Raw genomic sequence first — 20,434 nt, 5'->3', positions numbered from 1 at the left:
AAAAATGTGAAATAAGTCTAATAAAAATTATGACATGCTTTTTGATAATTTGCTGCATTGTACAAGAGGTAGTTATTCTAAGGATATGACTATTTAAAAATTGTTCAATTATACATGAAATGAATTATCACCACATTTCCATGAAAGAAAATGTATTAATGTTCAATTGAGCCTGAACCAATGGTGGAACAGGTGAGAATAAACTGCTGGATACCCTGACTAAAGGTTCAAAATGACATTTTAATGAATTAAGTACAGTTTAATTTTTGTATGAAATTACCACAATGGCCTATTTGGATTCCACTCAAGCTATATTTCAGGAATAACTGCACGCTACTTGTTCATTACCAGATTGCTTGTTCATTACCAGACACGTCTGTGCTGGCCCAGGACCAAAGTAGTGTCCTTCTGTGATGCAGCTATCTGCTGCTCATAGGAATGGCTATTTAAATGCAATTAGTAATTGCTGTTAAGTCTGACTATAAACCACAGCACTTCCCTTCTCATTTCTTTTGCAGTCCATCATTATTTGCTGCTTACAGTACCCATAAAGTACTAATTCGCTGAGTGGTTCAAAGAGCATTCAAAGAGATACTTCGTGAGGCCTGATTCTTCTTACTTGAATGCTTGTGCAGAATGGAGCTTGTCAGCTGAGGTCTGCTGTAAAACTGGTGCAACAGGAGCTCAAGCTCAGTGAATGCAACACAGCCACTTGCACCCATGACAGACATTCACAGACACCACTGCTCCAATTCCTGTCACATTGCCATACTGGCAGGACTGAGTTGAAAACCCAAAGCTGGGGAATGGCAGCTCCACCACAGCTCTTCTTTTGAGGATTTTGTCTCTTTACTCTCTCTCATTAAGTTGATGATGAAACACAGTGCTGTAAGATGTGTGCAGATAGAGCTCAAATCTGCACCATCAGCTGTTCAGACTATCCTACAATAAAGGGCATTGTTGCTGAACACTACAACAGCAATTGCTGAAGCATGCAGACCCATCATCTGCATGTTCCTGAGCTGCTGATTAAATTCCAACAAAATGCAGGAAGTTTTCCTACATTCACAAACTATGCTTCCCTAATTCCACCTAGTTTATATAGTTCCCTGGAATAAAGAAGGAAATTGCCAGAAATTTAACCTAGTAAACTGTCAGATACAGAAAAGCCCCAGAGATGACCATAATTGTCAGATGCTCCGTGTATGCATGCTGGCCTATTATCTGCATGCTGACAGAGTTTCATTGCTCTTGCAGTGAACTGCATTGCACCTGCCCAGTGACAAAGGGCACATGCCTAAGGCCAGGTCCTCCACTGGTACAAGGTAGCACTGCTCCAGTGGCTTCAGTGTCTGTTAGCCAAGGTTCTAGTCCACATAATCCTGGCTGAAAACATCAAGGAAAAATTCTTTTCTTCCTGAGCAGACCATGTTTTTGATAGTTAATTAGGAACTATTTCATGTTCAATAAAATGTCCATTGACCACTCTACTACACTCTCCTACAATTGGATCATTCAGGAGTATTTCTTAGGCTTATTTCTTTTTTTGAATAGGCTCATTTCTTCTTCCTTGTTTGCTTCCCAGTTCCTCTCTGTGGATTGTTGTCTCCTCTACACACAATTTCAGGGTCTCTTGGAGCTTTCCCATTCATTTTAGATCATTTCCCAGCCCTGTGATTCTGTTTCAGATGTCTCCCATGCCCTCATTTCCCCCCCCCCGCCTTCTTCTGCTCTCACAGCTCCTCAAGTAAAACAGCAAAACAGATTTTCATCCACTTCTATTATATTCAATATTAAATTAACACAGAAAGATCAGAGATTCTGAAGAGCACCCCAGATATTTTTTCTGAGGCTGTGATCTTTCTATGATATTCTCATTGAGGAGATGCAAAAGTTAAGGAACAGAAGATATAGATGAAGCAGTGGAAAGTAAAAGTGATTCAAGTTTCTAAATGAAAAACAAAACAACACAAAATTCTAGTTTCAGATGCTGATGAAGTAACCATTAAATAGATCGCTCATTTGACATATAGTTCAAATGTATCATTAAGTTCTTAGACCTAGTAAGCAGACATGGTTACGTGAATCAAACAAAGCTAGGACTTTGTACAAGCTCACAAATAAGGATAAAATCTCCAGTACTAATAATAATTATTGCCCAAGAAAATCCTAACATCTTCTCTGAGAAAAATAATATAACTCATGCCAAAAATGCAAAGGCACTGCATATAAACAAAAGATACCTGGCATTTCAGTTCTTCTGACACACAGATTTTTACAAAAAAATGAAACAAATGCAGATAGATACACCCATCTAAGAAGAGAAACTGAGGTACTGGATCCAGCCAAACCCCATTTTCATTTTTTTCAATAATTAACTAACAATTTAAAGAAAACATCTGATATACAGCTCATTCTTTAAACTAGTATACCACAACACTATAATCCAACACTTTTATTTTCCTCTTTACTCGAAAGCAATTCTACATTTCATCCAAAAAACTCTCACATTCTGTATGACATTGGGACTATTTATTTGAGTCATTAACTCTAAAGAAAGGGGAAAATAGGGTAACAGTCCTAGCATTAGTGGAAAAGTATATAGTGCTTTTGGCTAACTCTGAATGCCCTTTTAAAACCCTATTTGATTTTTTTCAGTTTTATAAATGTGAATAAAGAAATAAACATCTGAATAAATTATTTTCCAAATGTCATGCAGAAAGAAAGAATGGATTAACCCATGCTTTAAACATCAGATTAGATCTTAAAACACAGTGGCTCTGCCATGAAGCCTCTTGTGCAACCTTGCACCAGTCACTTAATATAATTTTATTTTCTGCACATAGAATCAAATAAAGCAATAGGGTCAAATAAAGCAATACCAGCATTAAGGCATGGGAAGAAATGCAACCATATGACAGAAAAACAGAACTGCCATGAATAAAATTCTTGCTTTTAACTCACACTCATCTGTTTTACAGACAAGACTCCCTCCTTGGATAAGCAAAGCATGTAGTTGAAAATACAGGATGCCTCTAGAAACACTAGCACATTGAGATAGCACATTAAGAGAGAAGCCTATTAAATAAAACAAGCAACAATTTCTGGAAGAGAAATTCATACAGCCTTGCACTTTTCTAAACAGTTTCCTTACATTCTCACAGTCATTAAAATGCATAAAAATGATTATTTCCAAAACAGCATTACCATGAATTATCACCACCCATGTTGCCTAGCAACTGGAGTAATTTTTGAATAGTGAGCTATATAAACCAGTATCTGGAGTTTGTGCAAATGGGTGTTCATTTGAGGGTTTAAAACACATTCATCTTGAAAATCAGAGGCAGATAATACAGCACAGACATAAAACTGAAATACTCTTAAAAACATGAAATGGCACTAACAATTACTGCATCTTAGCAAAACCCTTCTGTAGCACATCTAAGCCCAACCATATTTGGTCACTGACTCCCTTGCTCTTCCTTGAGCTTCCAAGTGCCCCTTTCCAATTTTTTTAAGACATTTGACATTCCCATGGAGAAAATAATTCTTGCCCAATCTTCTGAAGGATTTCTTCATACCTCAAGAGCAAAAGAAACTGGTGACATAAAATGGCAATGTATTTAAGTCAAATAAAAATTTCATTTTTATATATGACACTGAGCTGGAAGAATTATACAATCAGAACAATGTTCTTACTAAAGTTCAAAATAGGTCTGGAAATAGTGACAATAATAGTGACACTGAGAGATTAAAAGTACATATATGAAATATACAAACTCCCAGAAATCATGATCTGGTCACTCATTAGCTGCAAGTATTTGCCCAGTGCAGGGATTCTTGTCCCAAATTCAGACCCATGTGAAATTTGACTTGAATACAAGAGCCCCCAAACAATATCACACCATACTGTTTGATGTCCGAGAATTTCTACATTACTTTCTTACAATTTCAGAAAAAGTTCCTGCTAAAGCTAGTATAAATGTTTGTAACTATTCCCAAAATGGGAGCGTATGGGGGCTCTTCCCAAGGGAGAAAGACTCCAACTGAATGGTTTCCAAAGCTTAGCCTTGTGGGTAAAAATTAAAGAAAAGCAACATGTGCTGGAAAACAGCATGTGTTTTTCTCATAGAGACTGCAGGTGGAGAGGCAAATTCATCCCTGGCACAAACACAGAGACCACTGAAGGCAATGCAGTGGCATCTGCTTACTCCAGCTATGAATCTGAACAAGATCTCCCCTACAACTACTACCTGTGGATATAAAGCTGGATACTTTAAAACTTAAGTGAATTTAAGAGCCTGCAGCCTCTCAAAGTTTAGAGAACCAAATTTTTGCCATCAGAGAAAAACTATGCATTGTGAGTTCCCAAATCCCCAGGAAGCCATGCAGTGGCTACTGACAGGCTGCCATAAAATACTTAATGGCTGTTTAATGCTCAGATACTGAAAAGATGCTCCATTTTGTCTGCTGCTCTATGGAAATTTACTGAGACCACACACAATGTGCAGAGCTGTCACATAAAAAAACAGCTTCCATTGTTTTCCTTTGGTCCCACTCAAAAAGGCAGTTAACAAAAATATCATTTTATACTTAGCAGTGAAAGAGAACACCCCCTAGAGAAAGGGGAATTAGCCCAGTTACAGAGGCTAGTCACTGCTCTAAACACAACGTGCCAGTGAACACATATCATCTCTTTCTGTGGGGTACTGAGCCTCTTCTGCAATGCAGCACATGCACATCCAGATTCTCCTTCCTCTCATCTCCACTGAGGAGCAGGACACTGCTGTACTGCTGGATCACCAAGCTAAGAGTGCTCATCCAGCCACCAAAACTCTTATTTCCATTGCTCAGGAATAGACCACACATGGGGAAAAAAAATGTTTTCTGGATTCTTCCCAGCAAGAGGAAGAAAAGGTTTGCTCCAAAATATGCCAGTATATTTTTCAAATTATATTTTAAAAGTCCTCTTACAAACAGGACATTGGCTCTGATTTACAGATGACCAACCACTTCTCTACACTCCATAATATCTGCTTATAGGAAGAATTCTTATTAGGAGAGCACTAAAGAGGGGATTGTGGCCTGAAGAGAGCTTTGATCTTCTTTCAGCAGTACAGACATCGATGAGAAAATATGCTGACATCTCTGGCTGTGTAGGCTCAGAAGTGCAACAGCTGGGAGTCACAGCAAAAAGAGATTGAACACACAGCAATTAGAAGAAGTGTTTGGTAAAGCTCTTCTCCTGGTCAGTCATTTCCAGGAAAGACAATTGATGTTATTTGGTAACTATTCCTTGTATGTTTAGTTCTAGCCTAGTGAGCATTACTAACATTATCTTTTGTATTCCTACCAGTGACCTTCTCTTCAATCCATAAAATCCAATAGGAAGAATGACAGGTTTGTGATAAGCATTGCCTGAGTTACACTTCGTGAAATGCAGAATTCAGTATTTCCAGAAAGCATGTTTTAAGTCCAGAGTACCAAATAATTTTTGAAACTAAAGGTTGGAAGAGAAGCAGATTATAACTAATATCAATTCATTTTTACTTGCCAAAATAAAGATAAAAACAAAGAAGCAATCTTGAATGGACATGTGTAAATAATCAAGTTTTCAGCTTTTTAAATGCTAAAAAGGGTAAAAGGCATGGACTGAAATATTGCTCTGTGGATTACTTAGTTCATTCTCTGTGTCATCCTGTTGTTCCTAACTCCTGATGTCATACATCTGTCTCTCATGAATGGTGACATTCATTGGCAGTTTGATTACAAGATGCTACTGGAAGCCATTCCCATGATGCTGGTTGCTACTCCCTATGATCTAGGCTAGGAAAAAGCAATACTGCCCACAAAATCAGAAACTTCTCAATAGGAAGGCAGTGTGACTCCCTGGGCTGAGAAATTAATCCGAGCTTCCTCTCAGACCAGCACACATGACACATAGGGAGAGGCAGTGATGACAAGAAGTGAACACAAGGAATACCCACTAGGTGAGCAATTCCTCTTGTTTCCCAGAAGGCACCTGCAGTAGCAATGGTCACTGGTTTACTGTGGCAAATAGGGCCTACTTCTTTTTTGCATATGAAAAGCTGGCATTTAGACTCAAACCATGCAAAAAAAACCCTGCAAAGTAACCTTAGGTCACAGAAGGAATCTAATGACATACTTTCATGCTCATTGTGACATATATTTCCAATAAAGCAAATTACATACAGTGGACAGCAAGATAATTTTCTCTACAGTGCTGCATTATGGCAGCAATGTTCCTCTCCTTGGAACAAATATGAAACATTCTCACATGCTTTGAAACATTAAAAAAAATCTTTGAACAGCCACAGAAAACAAAACCCTAATGTGTTGAACTTCAAACCTTAAGATCTTTCAGCCACCTGGGTCCTATTTCAGCAGGCTTCTTCCTTTGAAACCTATTTGTCAAACACAGTGTGTAGCTCCCAGGTGTAAGGTCAGATAAGGTGGCACTGAACCTCGGGCGGCTTTTGACACGGCTCAAGAGGGCTGCACTGACCCCAGCAGACTGTTTTCCTCCTTACCCAAATCTGCCTCAGGCACAGACAGACAAACTGCTTTCAAGCATCCTCTCATTCGGCAGAACCCAGAGCAGCACTTACTTGTATGGGATGTGTTTGCTGCCATTGACGAGGGCGAGGATGACATTGCCCAGCGCGGGCAAGGAGAGGCAGAGGCCGGAGCTCCCCTCGCGGTTCTTGCTGAGCACTTTCACGCAGCTGCCCAGGTCAATAAGGTGCAAGCGGCTGCGACCTCCAGACACTGCCACAAACAAAGAGAGCAGACAGTTAGTGTGGGCCTCCAAAAGCAGCTTCCCAGGAAAGCAAAAGTCTCATTGTGACTTGTGACGGGGAAACAACCCAGGAGCCTTCCCTAATTCCCCTTAGCAGACACGGCTGTAAGCATCCTGCTAATACACTGTCAGCCTTTATAGCTGTACATTGCTGCCTACTCTGAACCTGCTCAAAAATTGCTGAGTACTCACTCCTGCAAGCTTAACGCTGTGAGAGTCACCAATGTGACTATATTTTTTAAAATATAGCTCTATTAGCCTGAGTTGGCTCTGTTTCTGTCACTGTCACTACTGTTTCTCTGTCTGGAAAACTACAGGCTGGGAATTCCTGCTTAGTAAGCAAGGATACTACTCTTATTTTTTCCATCCTGAATACTGTATCTTAAGAAGACACTGTGGCATCAGTGGGATGTTCAACTTTTCCTCAAGTCTATATACTTTCACAGTAGCATTTCAGCTGAGAAGTTTGCCAAGACACCAGAGATGGGTTGTGAGATAGCACCTCTGTTCTCAGAAAGGTTTCTGTAAAATTTGCAATAGATCTTTATAGTTTTACCTTGTTTACTCTGCATCAGCACAATACTTCCAGAGTGAAAAGATGCTACCATTGAAACATCAAGATTAATAGACATTTGCTCTCTTTAAAAATCTGTGCTTCCTTATGAATCTAGGATGGGAACTAAGTAGACTTCACAGTAGTGCTTGTAACTGTCTACTATCTCAGAACAATTTCTCAGCTGACTTTTTTTGGACCACTCCTCCCTGTTCTCAAGAGTTAGTCTAGAAGCAGTCTGTAGAAAAAGGCAGATTTATTTCTAGGATCTTAATAGGTACAGAACAGAATCACTACGTTGTAAGAGAGAGGTAATACCAATATAGGAGGACACAGACACTCCTCCAACAGCAGGACAAATACTTTCACATCTTAATTTAACTCTATGCAAGTTAATTCACAGCCATTTTGACACAGGATCTCAGCTTGTACATTTGGTAAGAAAAAAGAGAGAAGATGAACAAAGACAGAAGACCTCCTTTGGGATTTGTGAATAATATTCCAAAATGTATCCAGTATCTCTGTCAACAATTGTTAAAATACAGTTACGTCTGCTGCTTTAAAGTCCTCTTAGATCTTCAGCTCTATCAGGTGTTATGTAACACTGGATTTCTATGTATTCCTCTCACCAGAGGAATTAGGCTGCCTTGGGGAACCAGTAAAGCACCTGTACCTCTGAACTGATCATGGAGGACCATTGTCTCCCCTCTAAGAGTCTTTAAAACCCTTAAAGAGTCCCTGAGTCCTCTAACACTGCTATTCTCAGAAGGCTGGAATTCCTTACTTGAGTGTCTCACAATCATTTATTTAGAAAAACAAAGAAATGCATTTAGTTGCTACTGTAAATGACTGCAGGTGACTTTACTGGATTATATATGATAAATATTTCTGTTGCTAAGATTACCAGATGTCAGGGAAACAAAAGAAAATTCAGGAAATCACTACCTTTCAAAAACACATTGTTTCAACATATGCTCCTATTACATAACTTGAGGAAATCTAGAATAAGATCACTTACTGTTTGTTTCTTTCTTATTTAATTTACATGTTGAAGTAATATTTTTGAGATTGTAGATCCACTTGATTAATCTAAAAATGAAGCTTTTTGTCAGGGAAGTTGTTCACTAATATGCCTGGCTACTACAGAGAAAAGAAGTGGAACATCCTAACACTTGGGGTTTTTTCCTATGGTCACAGAGACTTTGCAGAGCTGGCAGCTGAAAAATGACAGTGATCCAGTTCTGCCACAATGTCATTTATTTCAATGGTGCTAAGCCTGCTTCATGACATTCCTGGTAATGAATCTAACAAGGAGGTAAGTACAGTACCAACGCCTTATTCTAACAGTCATTTTTTACCAAAATCACATGTTAGCCAGCGCTTTAATCTCTTATCCTTTAGAAGCTGGGTTTCTTTTTTTCCCCCCCTTTCTTCCTGTCCTTTTTTAATCCTGTTACTGGAATCTATATATCTCTACTATCTTCATGGGGTTTTTTTCTGAGAAGTTCTTCATTACAGCAGGAGACAGTGATAATCACTAGGCGCCCTTTCTGAGCAGCTGGAATTCCCCCTCATTCAATTATCAGTGGGATCTGACCCTGCCTAGCTTGTAAGGCCACTCAGATATGGGAACTTGAAGGCAGGAGGATGGTCTGGCCACGAGACAAAGATATAACTAGAGGCAGTGGGCAAAGCATGCCGTATTCTAATCCAACAGGATCGTGCCTTCTTTTTCTGAAATTATAACCACAAGACAATAGTGCACGTACTTTCGTGTAGTAAAAACTATGGAGCATTAAATAATTGCAATAACTATTCCCTCAAAATCAGCCATCTTATTCCTATAAACCAGTCTGTTTGCGTATTCACTGTCTTCCTTTCCACCGCAGGGTGGTTAATTAATAAATCTTTAGTTAATTGAGATTTCTGACTGCCAATTCCACAGGGGTTATTACTTAAATACATGCAAGCTGCATTTCCATTTAGAGGAACTTTTTGGTTTTTTTCTCCTGTAAGTACACTCAGTGCAAATTTTCTTCATTTAGACATTAGATGTTAATACTGCAGTGCTGAACACCCACTACACATCACCTTCCAATCTATTCCTTATTACCAATAGCCTATGCAGAGCCAGGAGCTGAAACATATGCTGTTTCTTCAGAATCGCTTAAGCCCATGAGTCTAGAGAAGGAGATTTCTCTGGTCTCTTTCAAACATTTTTCCCTGTAAAGAAAAGGTTATTTGAAAAAAATACCTTCAATGTCAGAGTTTTCTTTTTCAGTGGGGGTTCTTCCTACATTATACAAATCTTTTATCATTGGAATTTACTAACAAAACCCCCTCTCTGTAAATCTTCAGTCATAAACAATTTGAGAGACTTGAAACAGAAGGCAAATATAATAAAAATATAAATGGTGTGAGAAAAAAGGAAGCTTTGAAAATTACAGAAACATAAAATTAGAGGTGGAAGCACCTTTTCCTGTGATATGGAAGTAAAGACACAAGCCAGTGAAAGTATACATGACAAAGAGAGGAAACAAGCCTATCTGAAAAATCCACACCCTTTACAAAGAACCATGAGAGTCCTTTGTGCACATATAGTTGGGGTAGCAACTAAAATATCATGTATCTCCAAGAAAGGGTATAGTTTCTGGGTTGTCAACATCAGCTTCCCAGTTTATGGATTGTCAGCATCAGCTTCCACACACACTGCCCTATTTAGGTGCCAAAGAGGAACAGTTAACATAAGGGTGGCAAGGAATTCCAGTCACCACAATATTTTAATCCATGACCACAACACTATCTGTAAAGATAATAATAAAGGCCATTTTAAAAAGCACTTTTTTTTTTTTTTTTTTAGATACAGAGGCCCACACAGGGTGAGAACTGCCAGCGTCTCCATGAGAGCAACTAGACTGACAAGTGGCAGTAATAATCCCCAGTGGCCTTTAATGGCCTTTGGTGGGTCTTCACCAGGCACTATTCAGCCTGCTTGTATGAACGGCCCCACCCCTCAGTGAATGGAGAACTCAGCTGATTTTCACCACTAAAGAGCATTCTTTGAAGGCCCACTTCCCAGGCAGGCTGGGAGGAGGCAGAGAGGAGCAAGGGGACAGCTTACTTCCGCCCTTGCCGCTCTTCTCCATGCGGTACTGGTAGATGTGCAGCGTGAAGAGCATGTGGGAGTTGCGGTGATCCTCCTCGTCGCAGTCCCGCTGGCTGCTGCGCCGGGAGGCGATGGCGGCGTCCAGGAAGAAGGCGGCCTTCTCTGCCGTGGGAGCGCGCAGCTCGCTCTGGTTCTGAAGCTGCAGTTAACACCAGGGAGAAACGGCTGAGAAACTCCCGCACAGGTAAACACCGCCAGACAACTTCCTGCAATCAACATGTGGTGTGGATACACTGCCTTCTACTGGGACCACAAAGGAAGATATGCCCAATGAGACCCTCCTGACGCTGGCAGTGCCACTAGAATGCCCTCCAGGAGCCCTCATGGCTAGAAGTGGGAAAAAAAATTGCAGAAGACATGTCAATCCCAAACTCAGCAGCAGCGGCAGGGCTATGTGTTCTAACATCTTCAGAAAGTGTTACAAGGAAGCAGTCCACAGATAAATCTCAAAAATAACAGGACTGAAGCTTGTGTTCTGCCCCATGCCGTATAAGAAGCAGCCCAGAAGAGAAGCCTTTTCCTTACCCCTCCATACCACAAGTTTATTAGGCATCTGCTCGTAAGCCAGGGCAATCCATTAAATGGAAGAAGGCAGGTAATGTACAAACATTCATATTTGCTGGACCTCAGTCCCTGTCACCAGCCTGCTCTCAACTCTTCTAAGTGACAGACAACATATGAGGGCAGATATTATTAACCCCTCCTAATATTAGGAATGCCTGCATGTTTCATGTCACCTATGACTAGTTTGTCTGTGCATGGGACATGAGACTGTAATCTGATGGCATTAGTTTTGGCAGTACACAGAACTGGCCCACAGCCCATAGGATAGATTTGTCTTGTCTGGCATAAAAACAGCAAGGAGCTCCCTGTTCATGGGGTTTGTTCCCCTGCCATATAATATAGCTGACAGTTAAGTTCTCCAAAAGACAGTAATTCTGTTTTCTCTTTGCAACCATTATCCAGACTGAGGAGGGATAAAGCTGAGGCTGTGCATAGGATTCAGTGACACACTGAAGGCTAAGCTCTCTCAGGAAAGAGGGAGGGGGACAGGAAGGAGTTAACAAGGTCAGCAGAAGGCAGGCCAGTCTGTGGGCTGATCTCACTAATGTAAGCAACAAGAAAATGTGCATACTTGGAAAGGTCCAGTGACAGACAGTATGACATATGGTGATCACTCATTTGCTATACACACTGCTGATTCTGCATATCTGCATGGCTATAATATAATATAATATCCTCCCTTCAGCTGAGGATATGGAGAGCTCAGGTGTACGACACATGACTCCAGAATGTCTTGTAAGCACACATAAAAAGGCTTCTTTCCTTGTCATTTAATTCAGTCTTTCACACTGCAGATATATATATGTGTATCATGGAGCTACCTCTTTTTCACTAATCCAAAATAATTAATTTTGTATATGTAGCTGTACTGTCTGTATCTATATGAAAATAAGCTACCATAATGGAATATTTATTATTATTGCTATTGTGCTAAAATGCCTTAGTAAGGAATTAAGTGCTAAGGAGATGCTGGTTGTGACACAGTTATGTAACACGTGCAGTGTGCAAATTCTTAACTGAACCATCCATCGCCCCAACGGGAACTGTGCAGACTCAAGTCTCTCAGATTTACCAGACTGCATCAGTTACAGGACACCAGAGGGTGAGATCTCTAGTGATACAGTAAGTATTTCATAAAACACTGAAGTCAGGAGTTAAATGAAAATGAGAGCCCCAATTGTTATTTCAAATCAAAACACAAATTCATAGTTCTTAGGTAGAATGCAAAAGAATGGAAACTATGACCTAAGTATGCCTAAAAAGCTTAAACCACAAAGAGATAAGACACAAAATTTATTGCTTGCTGTTTAAAATCTCACAGTTCACGACTTGTGCGGATGTGAGTCATGATCTCTAGATGCTTGGAGGTGGATACAGGGTACATGACCCTGTAGGTCTCTTCCCTTCTCCCTGTATTCCCCATCCTGGAATAAGCAGGGCTGTCAACAAAAGCAGTCTTTTCCTTTAAGGATGAAAGAATATTTTCAAGCTCCATCCCTTTCTTCTGCTCCCTCTTCATCTACTCATACAAAAAGCAGATTTACTCCCACTCAAAAAGCAAAATGAAAGAATAGGTCCCTTTTCCCCTCAACCCAAAATAAAAGGGAAAAAATAGGGCTGCTAAGAATTTCTCATAGTTACCCAGAAAACAGATGAGCCAGTTACTCATTCCTGCTAAAACTCCAAATCGGAGAATAGTTTGAGTTTTTATTGACTTGCCCAGCTCAGGAATTTACTTCTTGGCAGCAATTAATAAGTAGCAATTAATGCTCCCTACAACACTGCTAATGCAAATGCTATAAATAATGTCATTTAAAAAGAAATAAACAGCCATATTAATGGCCTACAGCAATTTGTGCAGTAAATATTTTAGTTTGTTGTTTTACAAAAGAGAGATCACACTTTTTTTTCTATTTTTTTTTAAGAATGGGGTGAATTTTTGTTTGCTCTGAATGTTTTCACATTTTATTGCAAACACAAACCCTTGCTCTATATCACTTATACCAGAGGTACAAATATTTAGGCCAAGAGAGCAGATGGCCCTGCAGCTGCAGGTCATAAAGTTCTTGCATGTTTTAAAGTAAACACTTTCAAGTCTATAAACTCTATTCTTTGGGTAGCTCTTGAATTTGAACCATCTCTATAGATCCAGAAGAAACCAAAAAAGTCATATTTACTTGTTTCAGTGTAAAATTAATCTTGGATTCACCTGCATGCCACAAATGGGGTCTTCACAAAGGTAGACACCTGGGGACTGGCCATCTTGCAGGCTGCCTGTAGCCACTTCTGACAACAGGTCCCTCAGATTTTCTTCTTTCCCCCACACTTCCACTGCAGATATCCGGACCGAGAAGCGCGCTCCTGTCTTCTCTTTGCGTTCATTAATCAACTTGAATAGCCACGAGATGGCACAAGGAATTATTCCAAGGTTCTGCATGGAATCATCCTTCCCAATCATGGTGTATGACTTCCCTGTCAGGAATGGGGGGATGAAGAAAATATAACATCATTCCCAGGACCTTGACAGCCTTCTGCCAAGAGAGGTTATCCTGCACAACATTCATGAAAACAACTTCACTACAACAAGGACAGTCAGAAATGGGAAAATATAGGCAGGTAGAGAAATAGGACATGGAAAATGCAGATGAAATCTTGAGCTTCTTTCAAAAATCACTACCTGGTGCATTCCCCTGACATTTCCCATTCCCAAGCAGGGTACTGCAGGCCCCCACCTTGCAATGCTACAGCATCTGATGTGGTTGAATCACGGAGGAAATTGAGCAAAGCAGGAGTGCCATGGTCTCTAAAAAACTCTACTTTGAATATTGTAAGTATGGTATTCTTTCAATACCATTTTACTTCAAAGCACTAGACTGTATTTCAAATGCTGGAGTTGAGATTGACATAAACCTAACCCCAGAATCACACAGATGTAACTTAATTCAGAAAAAAATCCCCAAAACCAACCAGGTATATGTGATCACTTGGTGCAGAAATGGGTCCACTACAATTAATATTTCCTCTGGGCCAAAACCATCCCCTGGTTAGGTATTTTTTAACTCTGCAATTATAGCTCTGCCTTTTCTTTGCTTTGTTTGTAAAAGTTTGTTGATTAAGAACAGACACAGAGTACTATCTTAAACTGCTTTAGGTGTCACTACTTATAATGCCTTTAGATGAGTTTTCTAAATCTCCTAAATTTATAAGCCAAATGATAAAGGTAGACATCCTTTCAGGCAAGTACCTGTGGCTTCTTTACCTTGTTTCATTTCTTATGTTGAATCTATATGCAAAAAGATCAGTGAAAAAAAAACTTCTATGCATGTGTCTCTGTCAAGGTCTGGGTAAGTCCATGGTTTTTGGAATGGTGGTGGTGCAGTTAAAACAACTGCAGAGACCCAACTCGTGCTTCAGCAAAAGCCTAGCTGGGATATCTCTCTAAAGTATGTGCAGCCTGTTATCTGGTGGCTTCCTTTTCCATCTCATTTGCAATGTTGTGTTTGGCAGGCCACTTCTAAGAGCTCATCCTAGTGTCACTCCTGCCTGGTCCAGAGGGGCCTTGTGGTGTAACTGGAACACCAACCTGCTCCATTAATTGTACCAGACCTGGCTGCATTGCAGCATTCAGTGCTCTCCAGGTTTTGTTGCCTATAATTTGGGATAATCATGGCCTGATACAGCTTGATCTTCTTTACCACCAGCAAAACTGAATTATCCTTTTAAGTTATATTTGTACATCTGTGGTGATTTGAGTTGGTAAAGAATGGAGATCATTGCACACATGCAATTACCTCCTCTTCATTCAAGAGACAGTACTTCCAAAATACAGTTAGAGAAATATGAATAAAACAAATGTTTACTCTCAAAATCCAGTTATGTCAAAATAATAGTGTGTTAATGATGATGATTCTCCTCTGTATTGCCCTTCCATGAATACCTGAAAAATGCTAATGAAGCATGTCCAAAGTGTGAGTTTTGCTCCATCAGTAACATTCATCACCTAATAAAATAAGACTTGTTTGAGACACAGCAGGAAGAGGTCAGTAATGAGTGAACTGTCTAATCAGGGAATAGAGTATAAATCAAACTGAGTGCCCAGTCACACTCCATAAGAGAGCCATCATAAACATCAAGTACTTGAGTGAATACTCATAGTGCACAGCTTTATAAAAGGGGCACTTGAGCAAACCAACACCAAGCACATTTGGAAAACTGTAGATCATTGTTGGACCATTCATTAACTGAAGACAATGAAAGACAAAATTGCTATAATATTTAAGGGCTGAAATGAAGCAATAATTCAAAGGTAACTTCTGTTTCAAAGAACATGCTGTCCAATATTTACACAATAAGAAAAGTGAATAAATGTGTAAGCAAGAGGTGAAGATGTAGCATGAGATCATTCACAGGTACACAAATACAATTAATATACACAGACAAATAAAAATTTGTTTTCCTTAACCATACAGACTAGCAATCCTGTATTAAAAATATTCATTTTGCTGCTTGAGTAGGGAATTTAGCTATACCAACCAAGCTTGGCATGACCAAAGCAGAACACGCAGCCATCTGCCCCATTGACCACAGACTGGATCACCTCAGCCACAGTCCCAGCACATACTTCAGCCTGTCACAGGTATTGGAAAAAAAAAAAAAGAATAAAAATACAGGAAATAAAAAAACCTGAAGTATTAACAATAATAAGGAAAATAATTATTTTTACCAGAAAGGTGCATTAACATCTTCCCTGCTCCAGATATCATGTTGAAGTAACAAAAAATCTAACCTGGCTTGTCTCATTCATGTGACCTGTGCTGTTGATGGGAATGACATTAATTGTATAAGCACATGAAGCAGGACTTTTGTTCTGGATCAAGTAAGTTTCATTCACTGATGCATAAACATCCTTTGTGGCATTAAAAAACATACACGTATTGTAAGGGGGTGCAGTTGGTTTGTTAAAACTGCCTATTTAAGGGATTTTAAAATACAGTTTTGATTAAAAAACAACACTGAGGAATTTTTGCATGCTCAATTATTTGCCCAGTTATGGTCTGAGTTTAATTCCACAAGCATGTGAGTAAGGAATGCAAAGGGAACAAACAGCTCTTTGGAATTAGCTAAGAGACCCAACATTATTATGAGTCTACTCAGCTTTTTACAGTACTAGACTCCATTCTGAAGACTGTAGCAATATTTTAAGGAGTACAACACAGAAATTTACCCCAGGCATTCTTGGATTTAAGGTTCAAGCAGGCTGAATGGTTGACAGTGCTCCTGCAGCAACTGCCTAACAACAGTGGGTGAAACTCAATCAGAATTCACAGTTTAGGCCTCCATGGGAAGCACTTTGCATTTGACAACACATCAAGTAAATCCACCCTGGTTCATGGCTACTTCTAGACTATCTCTACAACAGAAAATAAAATGGGCCAAGAAAGGGACTGTTCACAGGCCAGCCCCTTGAACTGCATCCAGGCATTAGTCTGCAAGGTGCTAGCTGCTTGGACCAGGACTGGGTGAGGGACTGACCTAATGACACAATTATATGACAGTCATTTAGATGGCACTGTGCCCTAGATCTTTCTGGTTTATGAATACAGAGCCAGTCTTACAGAACTGTTTTCTAATTATACTTTGCAATGTTACTTTACTCTTTTACTGTCTTCATGACATTAGGTAACACAGTTCATCAAACCAAAGTCTAATAAAGATAAGAAACCTGAATATATACTTATTAATAAAGACCTGTGGATTAAAGTCCCCATCATCTTATTGCAAACTGTACAATAGAACACTGTAAAAATAACCCTTGATCCCTTAGTTAATAGAGGATTGCATTAGAGAACTGTAGTTCTGATCACATCTCTGTAAACACCCAACAATAATATTTCAGAATACACAGTAACTTGTTGATATTGAGGATTTCCCTATTAGGCACCATTTAGCACTAATATTGAAAGTATAATTTTAGGAGAAATTATTTACAGTAAAGAATAAAGAAAGCACACCATTATTCAGCACAAATTTAATAAACTGAATTCATTATTGATGGCCATGGCAGACCAAATTTAGCCGTGGAAGAAGTCTACTGAAAGTGCTACTGCTGCAGCAGAAATCAGTTTGGCTCTGGTGCACACCTCTGCTTAGATAACTCTTCTGATCGTACAGGGCCTACCTGTGATGCATCCTGAGGGAAAACTGCATCAAAAGCAAACATCTTGGGCGGAACCTGGCTGCCCCTTTTCTGGAAAGCATTCTGACCTCCACAGGCCAGCGGGTCATACAGCGTGATCTGCTTCTTGCGGGGGTCAACTTTTAGGAATGAGCTGGACTCAGACGTGTCTCTGGCAAGCGTGGAAGAAATGCGCACCATGACTTTGACCTGTCAGCAAACACACAAAAGATGAGCACGTTTCATTAGTTTCCTTGGTTGCTCTACAACTGGTATGTTGAATGAATTTTCCAGCTACTCTTGACCAAACCATATTTGCTTTTTGTAGCTAGTGTCCCAGTGGAGGTCAGTGAATATGCAGGTAGTATTAGGCAGAATTTGTCCTGAACTGCAAAGTGAATGAAGCCAGAACTCTCAATCTATTCCAACAAGCAACTTGTGTATTGAGAATTACAATGCACATCATGATGTTTTAGTGTCAGTGCTACTCAAGTACAATGAGGAAGTATTACAGCACCTTGCCTTACTCTCAATATAAATTGAAAATTAACTGTACCCTGGTGGCCCAATTAGGAAAGCTGAAAGGTACTCTAGACTGCTAAGCTTTCAGAACTGCTGTGGTTTCTACGAAACAACCTGATCAATAAAAGCCCATAAAAGGCAGATCTATAATTTACACCTTTGCAATTCTAATCCAAAGCAAAGATGAAATGCACAGTTCTGAGTGCTGTCATCAAAGAGTTGTGAAAAGAGTTCCATTTTAATGGTCAGATTTTGAAATTACCATCAAGGGAGGGAATGTAATAAGCGATAAAAGATTTGTTAAAACATGTTAGCTCACAACTCATTAAATAGCTACATAATAAGATGTTATTCCTGAGACAAAAATAAATCTTCATAGATTTAATGAGGTTATTCTGTATCCTTCGCTGAGCTGATAAGCAATTTTGTTAGTAAAACTGATGACAATCAATCTAGCTTTGGTTTACCCCATAAATTCACCACCAGCAGACACGTGAGCTCCTGACTTTAGAGGGCGGACACCACCTCTTTGCCAGTTCTAGTCACACCTGCACAACCTTTTCCTAGAGCAGATTGGCATTCACTCCAACTAGACAGAACTTTTATGTTAATGCTCCTTAATCATATGTCACTTCTATCAAACCCACCCACGTTTAGCATGCAAGTGGCCACGAAGGGTCATGTCAGCATAGGGTGGGAGCACATCTGCTGCTGGAATGGCAGATGCATTCCAGGAGGAGGTTGTAACCCCTGAAGCTGGGCTGCAGTTCCTGTTGGTCTCACTGAGACTGGTGCCCTTTGTATGCAGGTGTCATCTCATGCTGGCCCAAGCTCATCCTGCATGCAAATAAATCAGCTGCTTTGAGAAGTAAAATCTGAGAAAATTCATTTTTGACACAAGTCCTTTGAAGACAACAGAATAGGACCAGAGATTAACTGGTATTATTCAGTATTCTGTGACATCTTCCCTGTATAACAGTGAGTCAAATGGGTAATTCGACTCCAGTATTTTAACCTGGCAAAACAAGTTGTCATTAAATGGTGAAATAGTCACAAATCTGCTCACACAGTTTCAGTTTTACTCAAATATCCGAGGGAAAAAGGAAAAGTACCACTTGGGTAGGAATGTGTTCTCCTCTTGCTCAGCTGAGCTGCTTATGAAACTTAACCTCTAACTGTAAAAAGCCACCTCTAATGTCTTGCCAAAGGCATTCTTCTGGACCCAACCCTAAGCAGAGCTGACTTCTGATGAGGACAACAGCAGCCAACACACCCAGTCAGTCCACATGAACTGGGCAAGGTCTGTTTATTCCACCCCTAGGTCTCCTGGAAGATTGGAAGGGAAGCACTGGTCAAGCTAGCAGGGAGGGAAGGGAGCACAACTCTAAATCCATGGGGAGCAAGAAGACAAAGGGCAGTATCAATACTGTGCTGTTTTCCTATTTTCAACTTCACATGCCTTTGGCTTTCTTTTACTGTGTCCCACATTTTTAAGTAGATACCAATATCACGAGTATCAGACTGATCTGCAGGGAAACAAAATAAATGCTATTGTTCAACTACTTTAAATAAAATACTTGCATGCTTTAGAAAGCTCTTTCCCCATAAATTTATGTGTATTTTTGGCTGCTGTGAAACCATGTACTCCAGATCCTTGATCTTTGTGTGCAAAGGAGAGCTAACAGAATACTCTGGGCTAAGTTTTTTGGGGTTTTGGAGAACAGAAAGTGTGTGAAATTTAACAACCTTTCATATACAGGCAGTCTAAGAATTCTTTCTGGCCTCAAGCTGTATGGGCCTGCAGTGTTAACAGAAGCTACACTGGCTTTGTTATGACATAATATCACTGGCATGGGTCCGGATTTAAACCTGTTCACACAAAATCAGATTAATACCTGCCACTTCTTACTGGAGGAATACTGCAAATCCTCCTAACTTCCAACAGCTATAGTGATAGAACTCAAGGCATCAGGTTCCTCTTTCCCACAAGTAAAACATCAGTTTAGCTGAAATCCTAAAAATTTACTAGGATCAGATAAACAGAATGAAACTCTATTAAAAAAAAAATAAAAGTGCTCAACTCAGAAGCCCCAGGAACTTGTCAAACAGCATATATTGTTCCTCAATACTGCCAAATATAGACATACCTCATGAAAAATACTGCTGTTGTCATAAACCTTTGTACTTCTGTGCATTAGGGATTTTGTTTTGAGACCTAATGGTTCACAGAATCCCATGGTCTGGATAAAAATCCCGTAAGCTCCTGAGTTCAACTGTTAACAAATAACTGCCAAGTCCACCACTAAGCCATGTCCCTAAGTGCCATGCCTACACAGAATCCTAGAATAGTTTAGGTAGGAAAAGACCACGTTCATATGTTTTAGGGTAGAGGAATATTACAATTATTATATGTGAATATCCTCTTAGCTGGACCACTTTTTACTCGTCATGAAGATGTCTGTGCCTTGGGACACGGCATCAAAGGTAATTCTGCTCGCCTCTTTTTAGATCAGCCTAGGGGAGCTGTCTCCACCTGAGTCAGTTGTCTGACCCCTTTTGCAGGCAATAGAGAGGAACAGACATTTCTAGCACTAAATTTGCATGTTCTGTTTTATAACAGATGAATTCCACAAA

At 39.8% G+C, this 20,434-nt stretch overlaps 1 protein-coding gene across 1 annotated transcript in view; it reads right to left on the bottom strand.

The window, feature by feature from the left end:
* The window catches only part of KIF26B (kinesin family member 26B), a 276,588-nt gene that overhangs the window by 48,096 nt on the left and 208,058 nt on the right, over window positions 1-20,434 (bottom strand). The window contains exons 6-10 of the mRNA XM_005489720.4: window positions 17,282-17,488; window positions 15,637-15,730; window positions 13,313-13,575; window positions 10,495-10,678; window positions 6,630-6,789 (exon numbers count right to left, since the gene is read on the bottom strand). Coding sequence (XP_005489777.2) covers window positions 6,630-6,789; window positions 10,495-10,678; window positions 13,313-13,575; window positions 15,637-15,730; window positions 17,282-17,488 — 908 coding nt within the window. The remainder of the gene's footprint in view (window positions 1-6,629; window positions 6,790-10,494; window positions 10,679-13,312; window positions 13,576-15,636; window positions 15,731-17,281; window positions 17,489-20,434) is intronic.

The sequence above is a fragment of the Zonotrichia albicollis genome, chromosome 3 (genome assembly GCF_047830755.1).
Source record: "Zonotrichia albicollis isolate bZonAlb1 chromosome 3, bZonAlb1.hap1, whole genome shotgun sequence".
Classification (NCBI taxonomy): domain Eukaryota; kingdom Metazoa; phylum Chordata; class Aves; order Passeriformes; family Passerellidae; genus Zonotrichia; species Zonotrichia albicollis.
The sequence above is the reverse complement of the archived record's forward strand: the minus strand, read 5'-3'. Positions and strand labels throughout refer to the sequence as shown.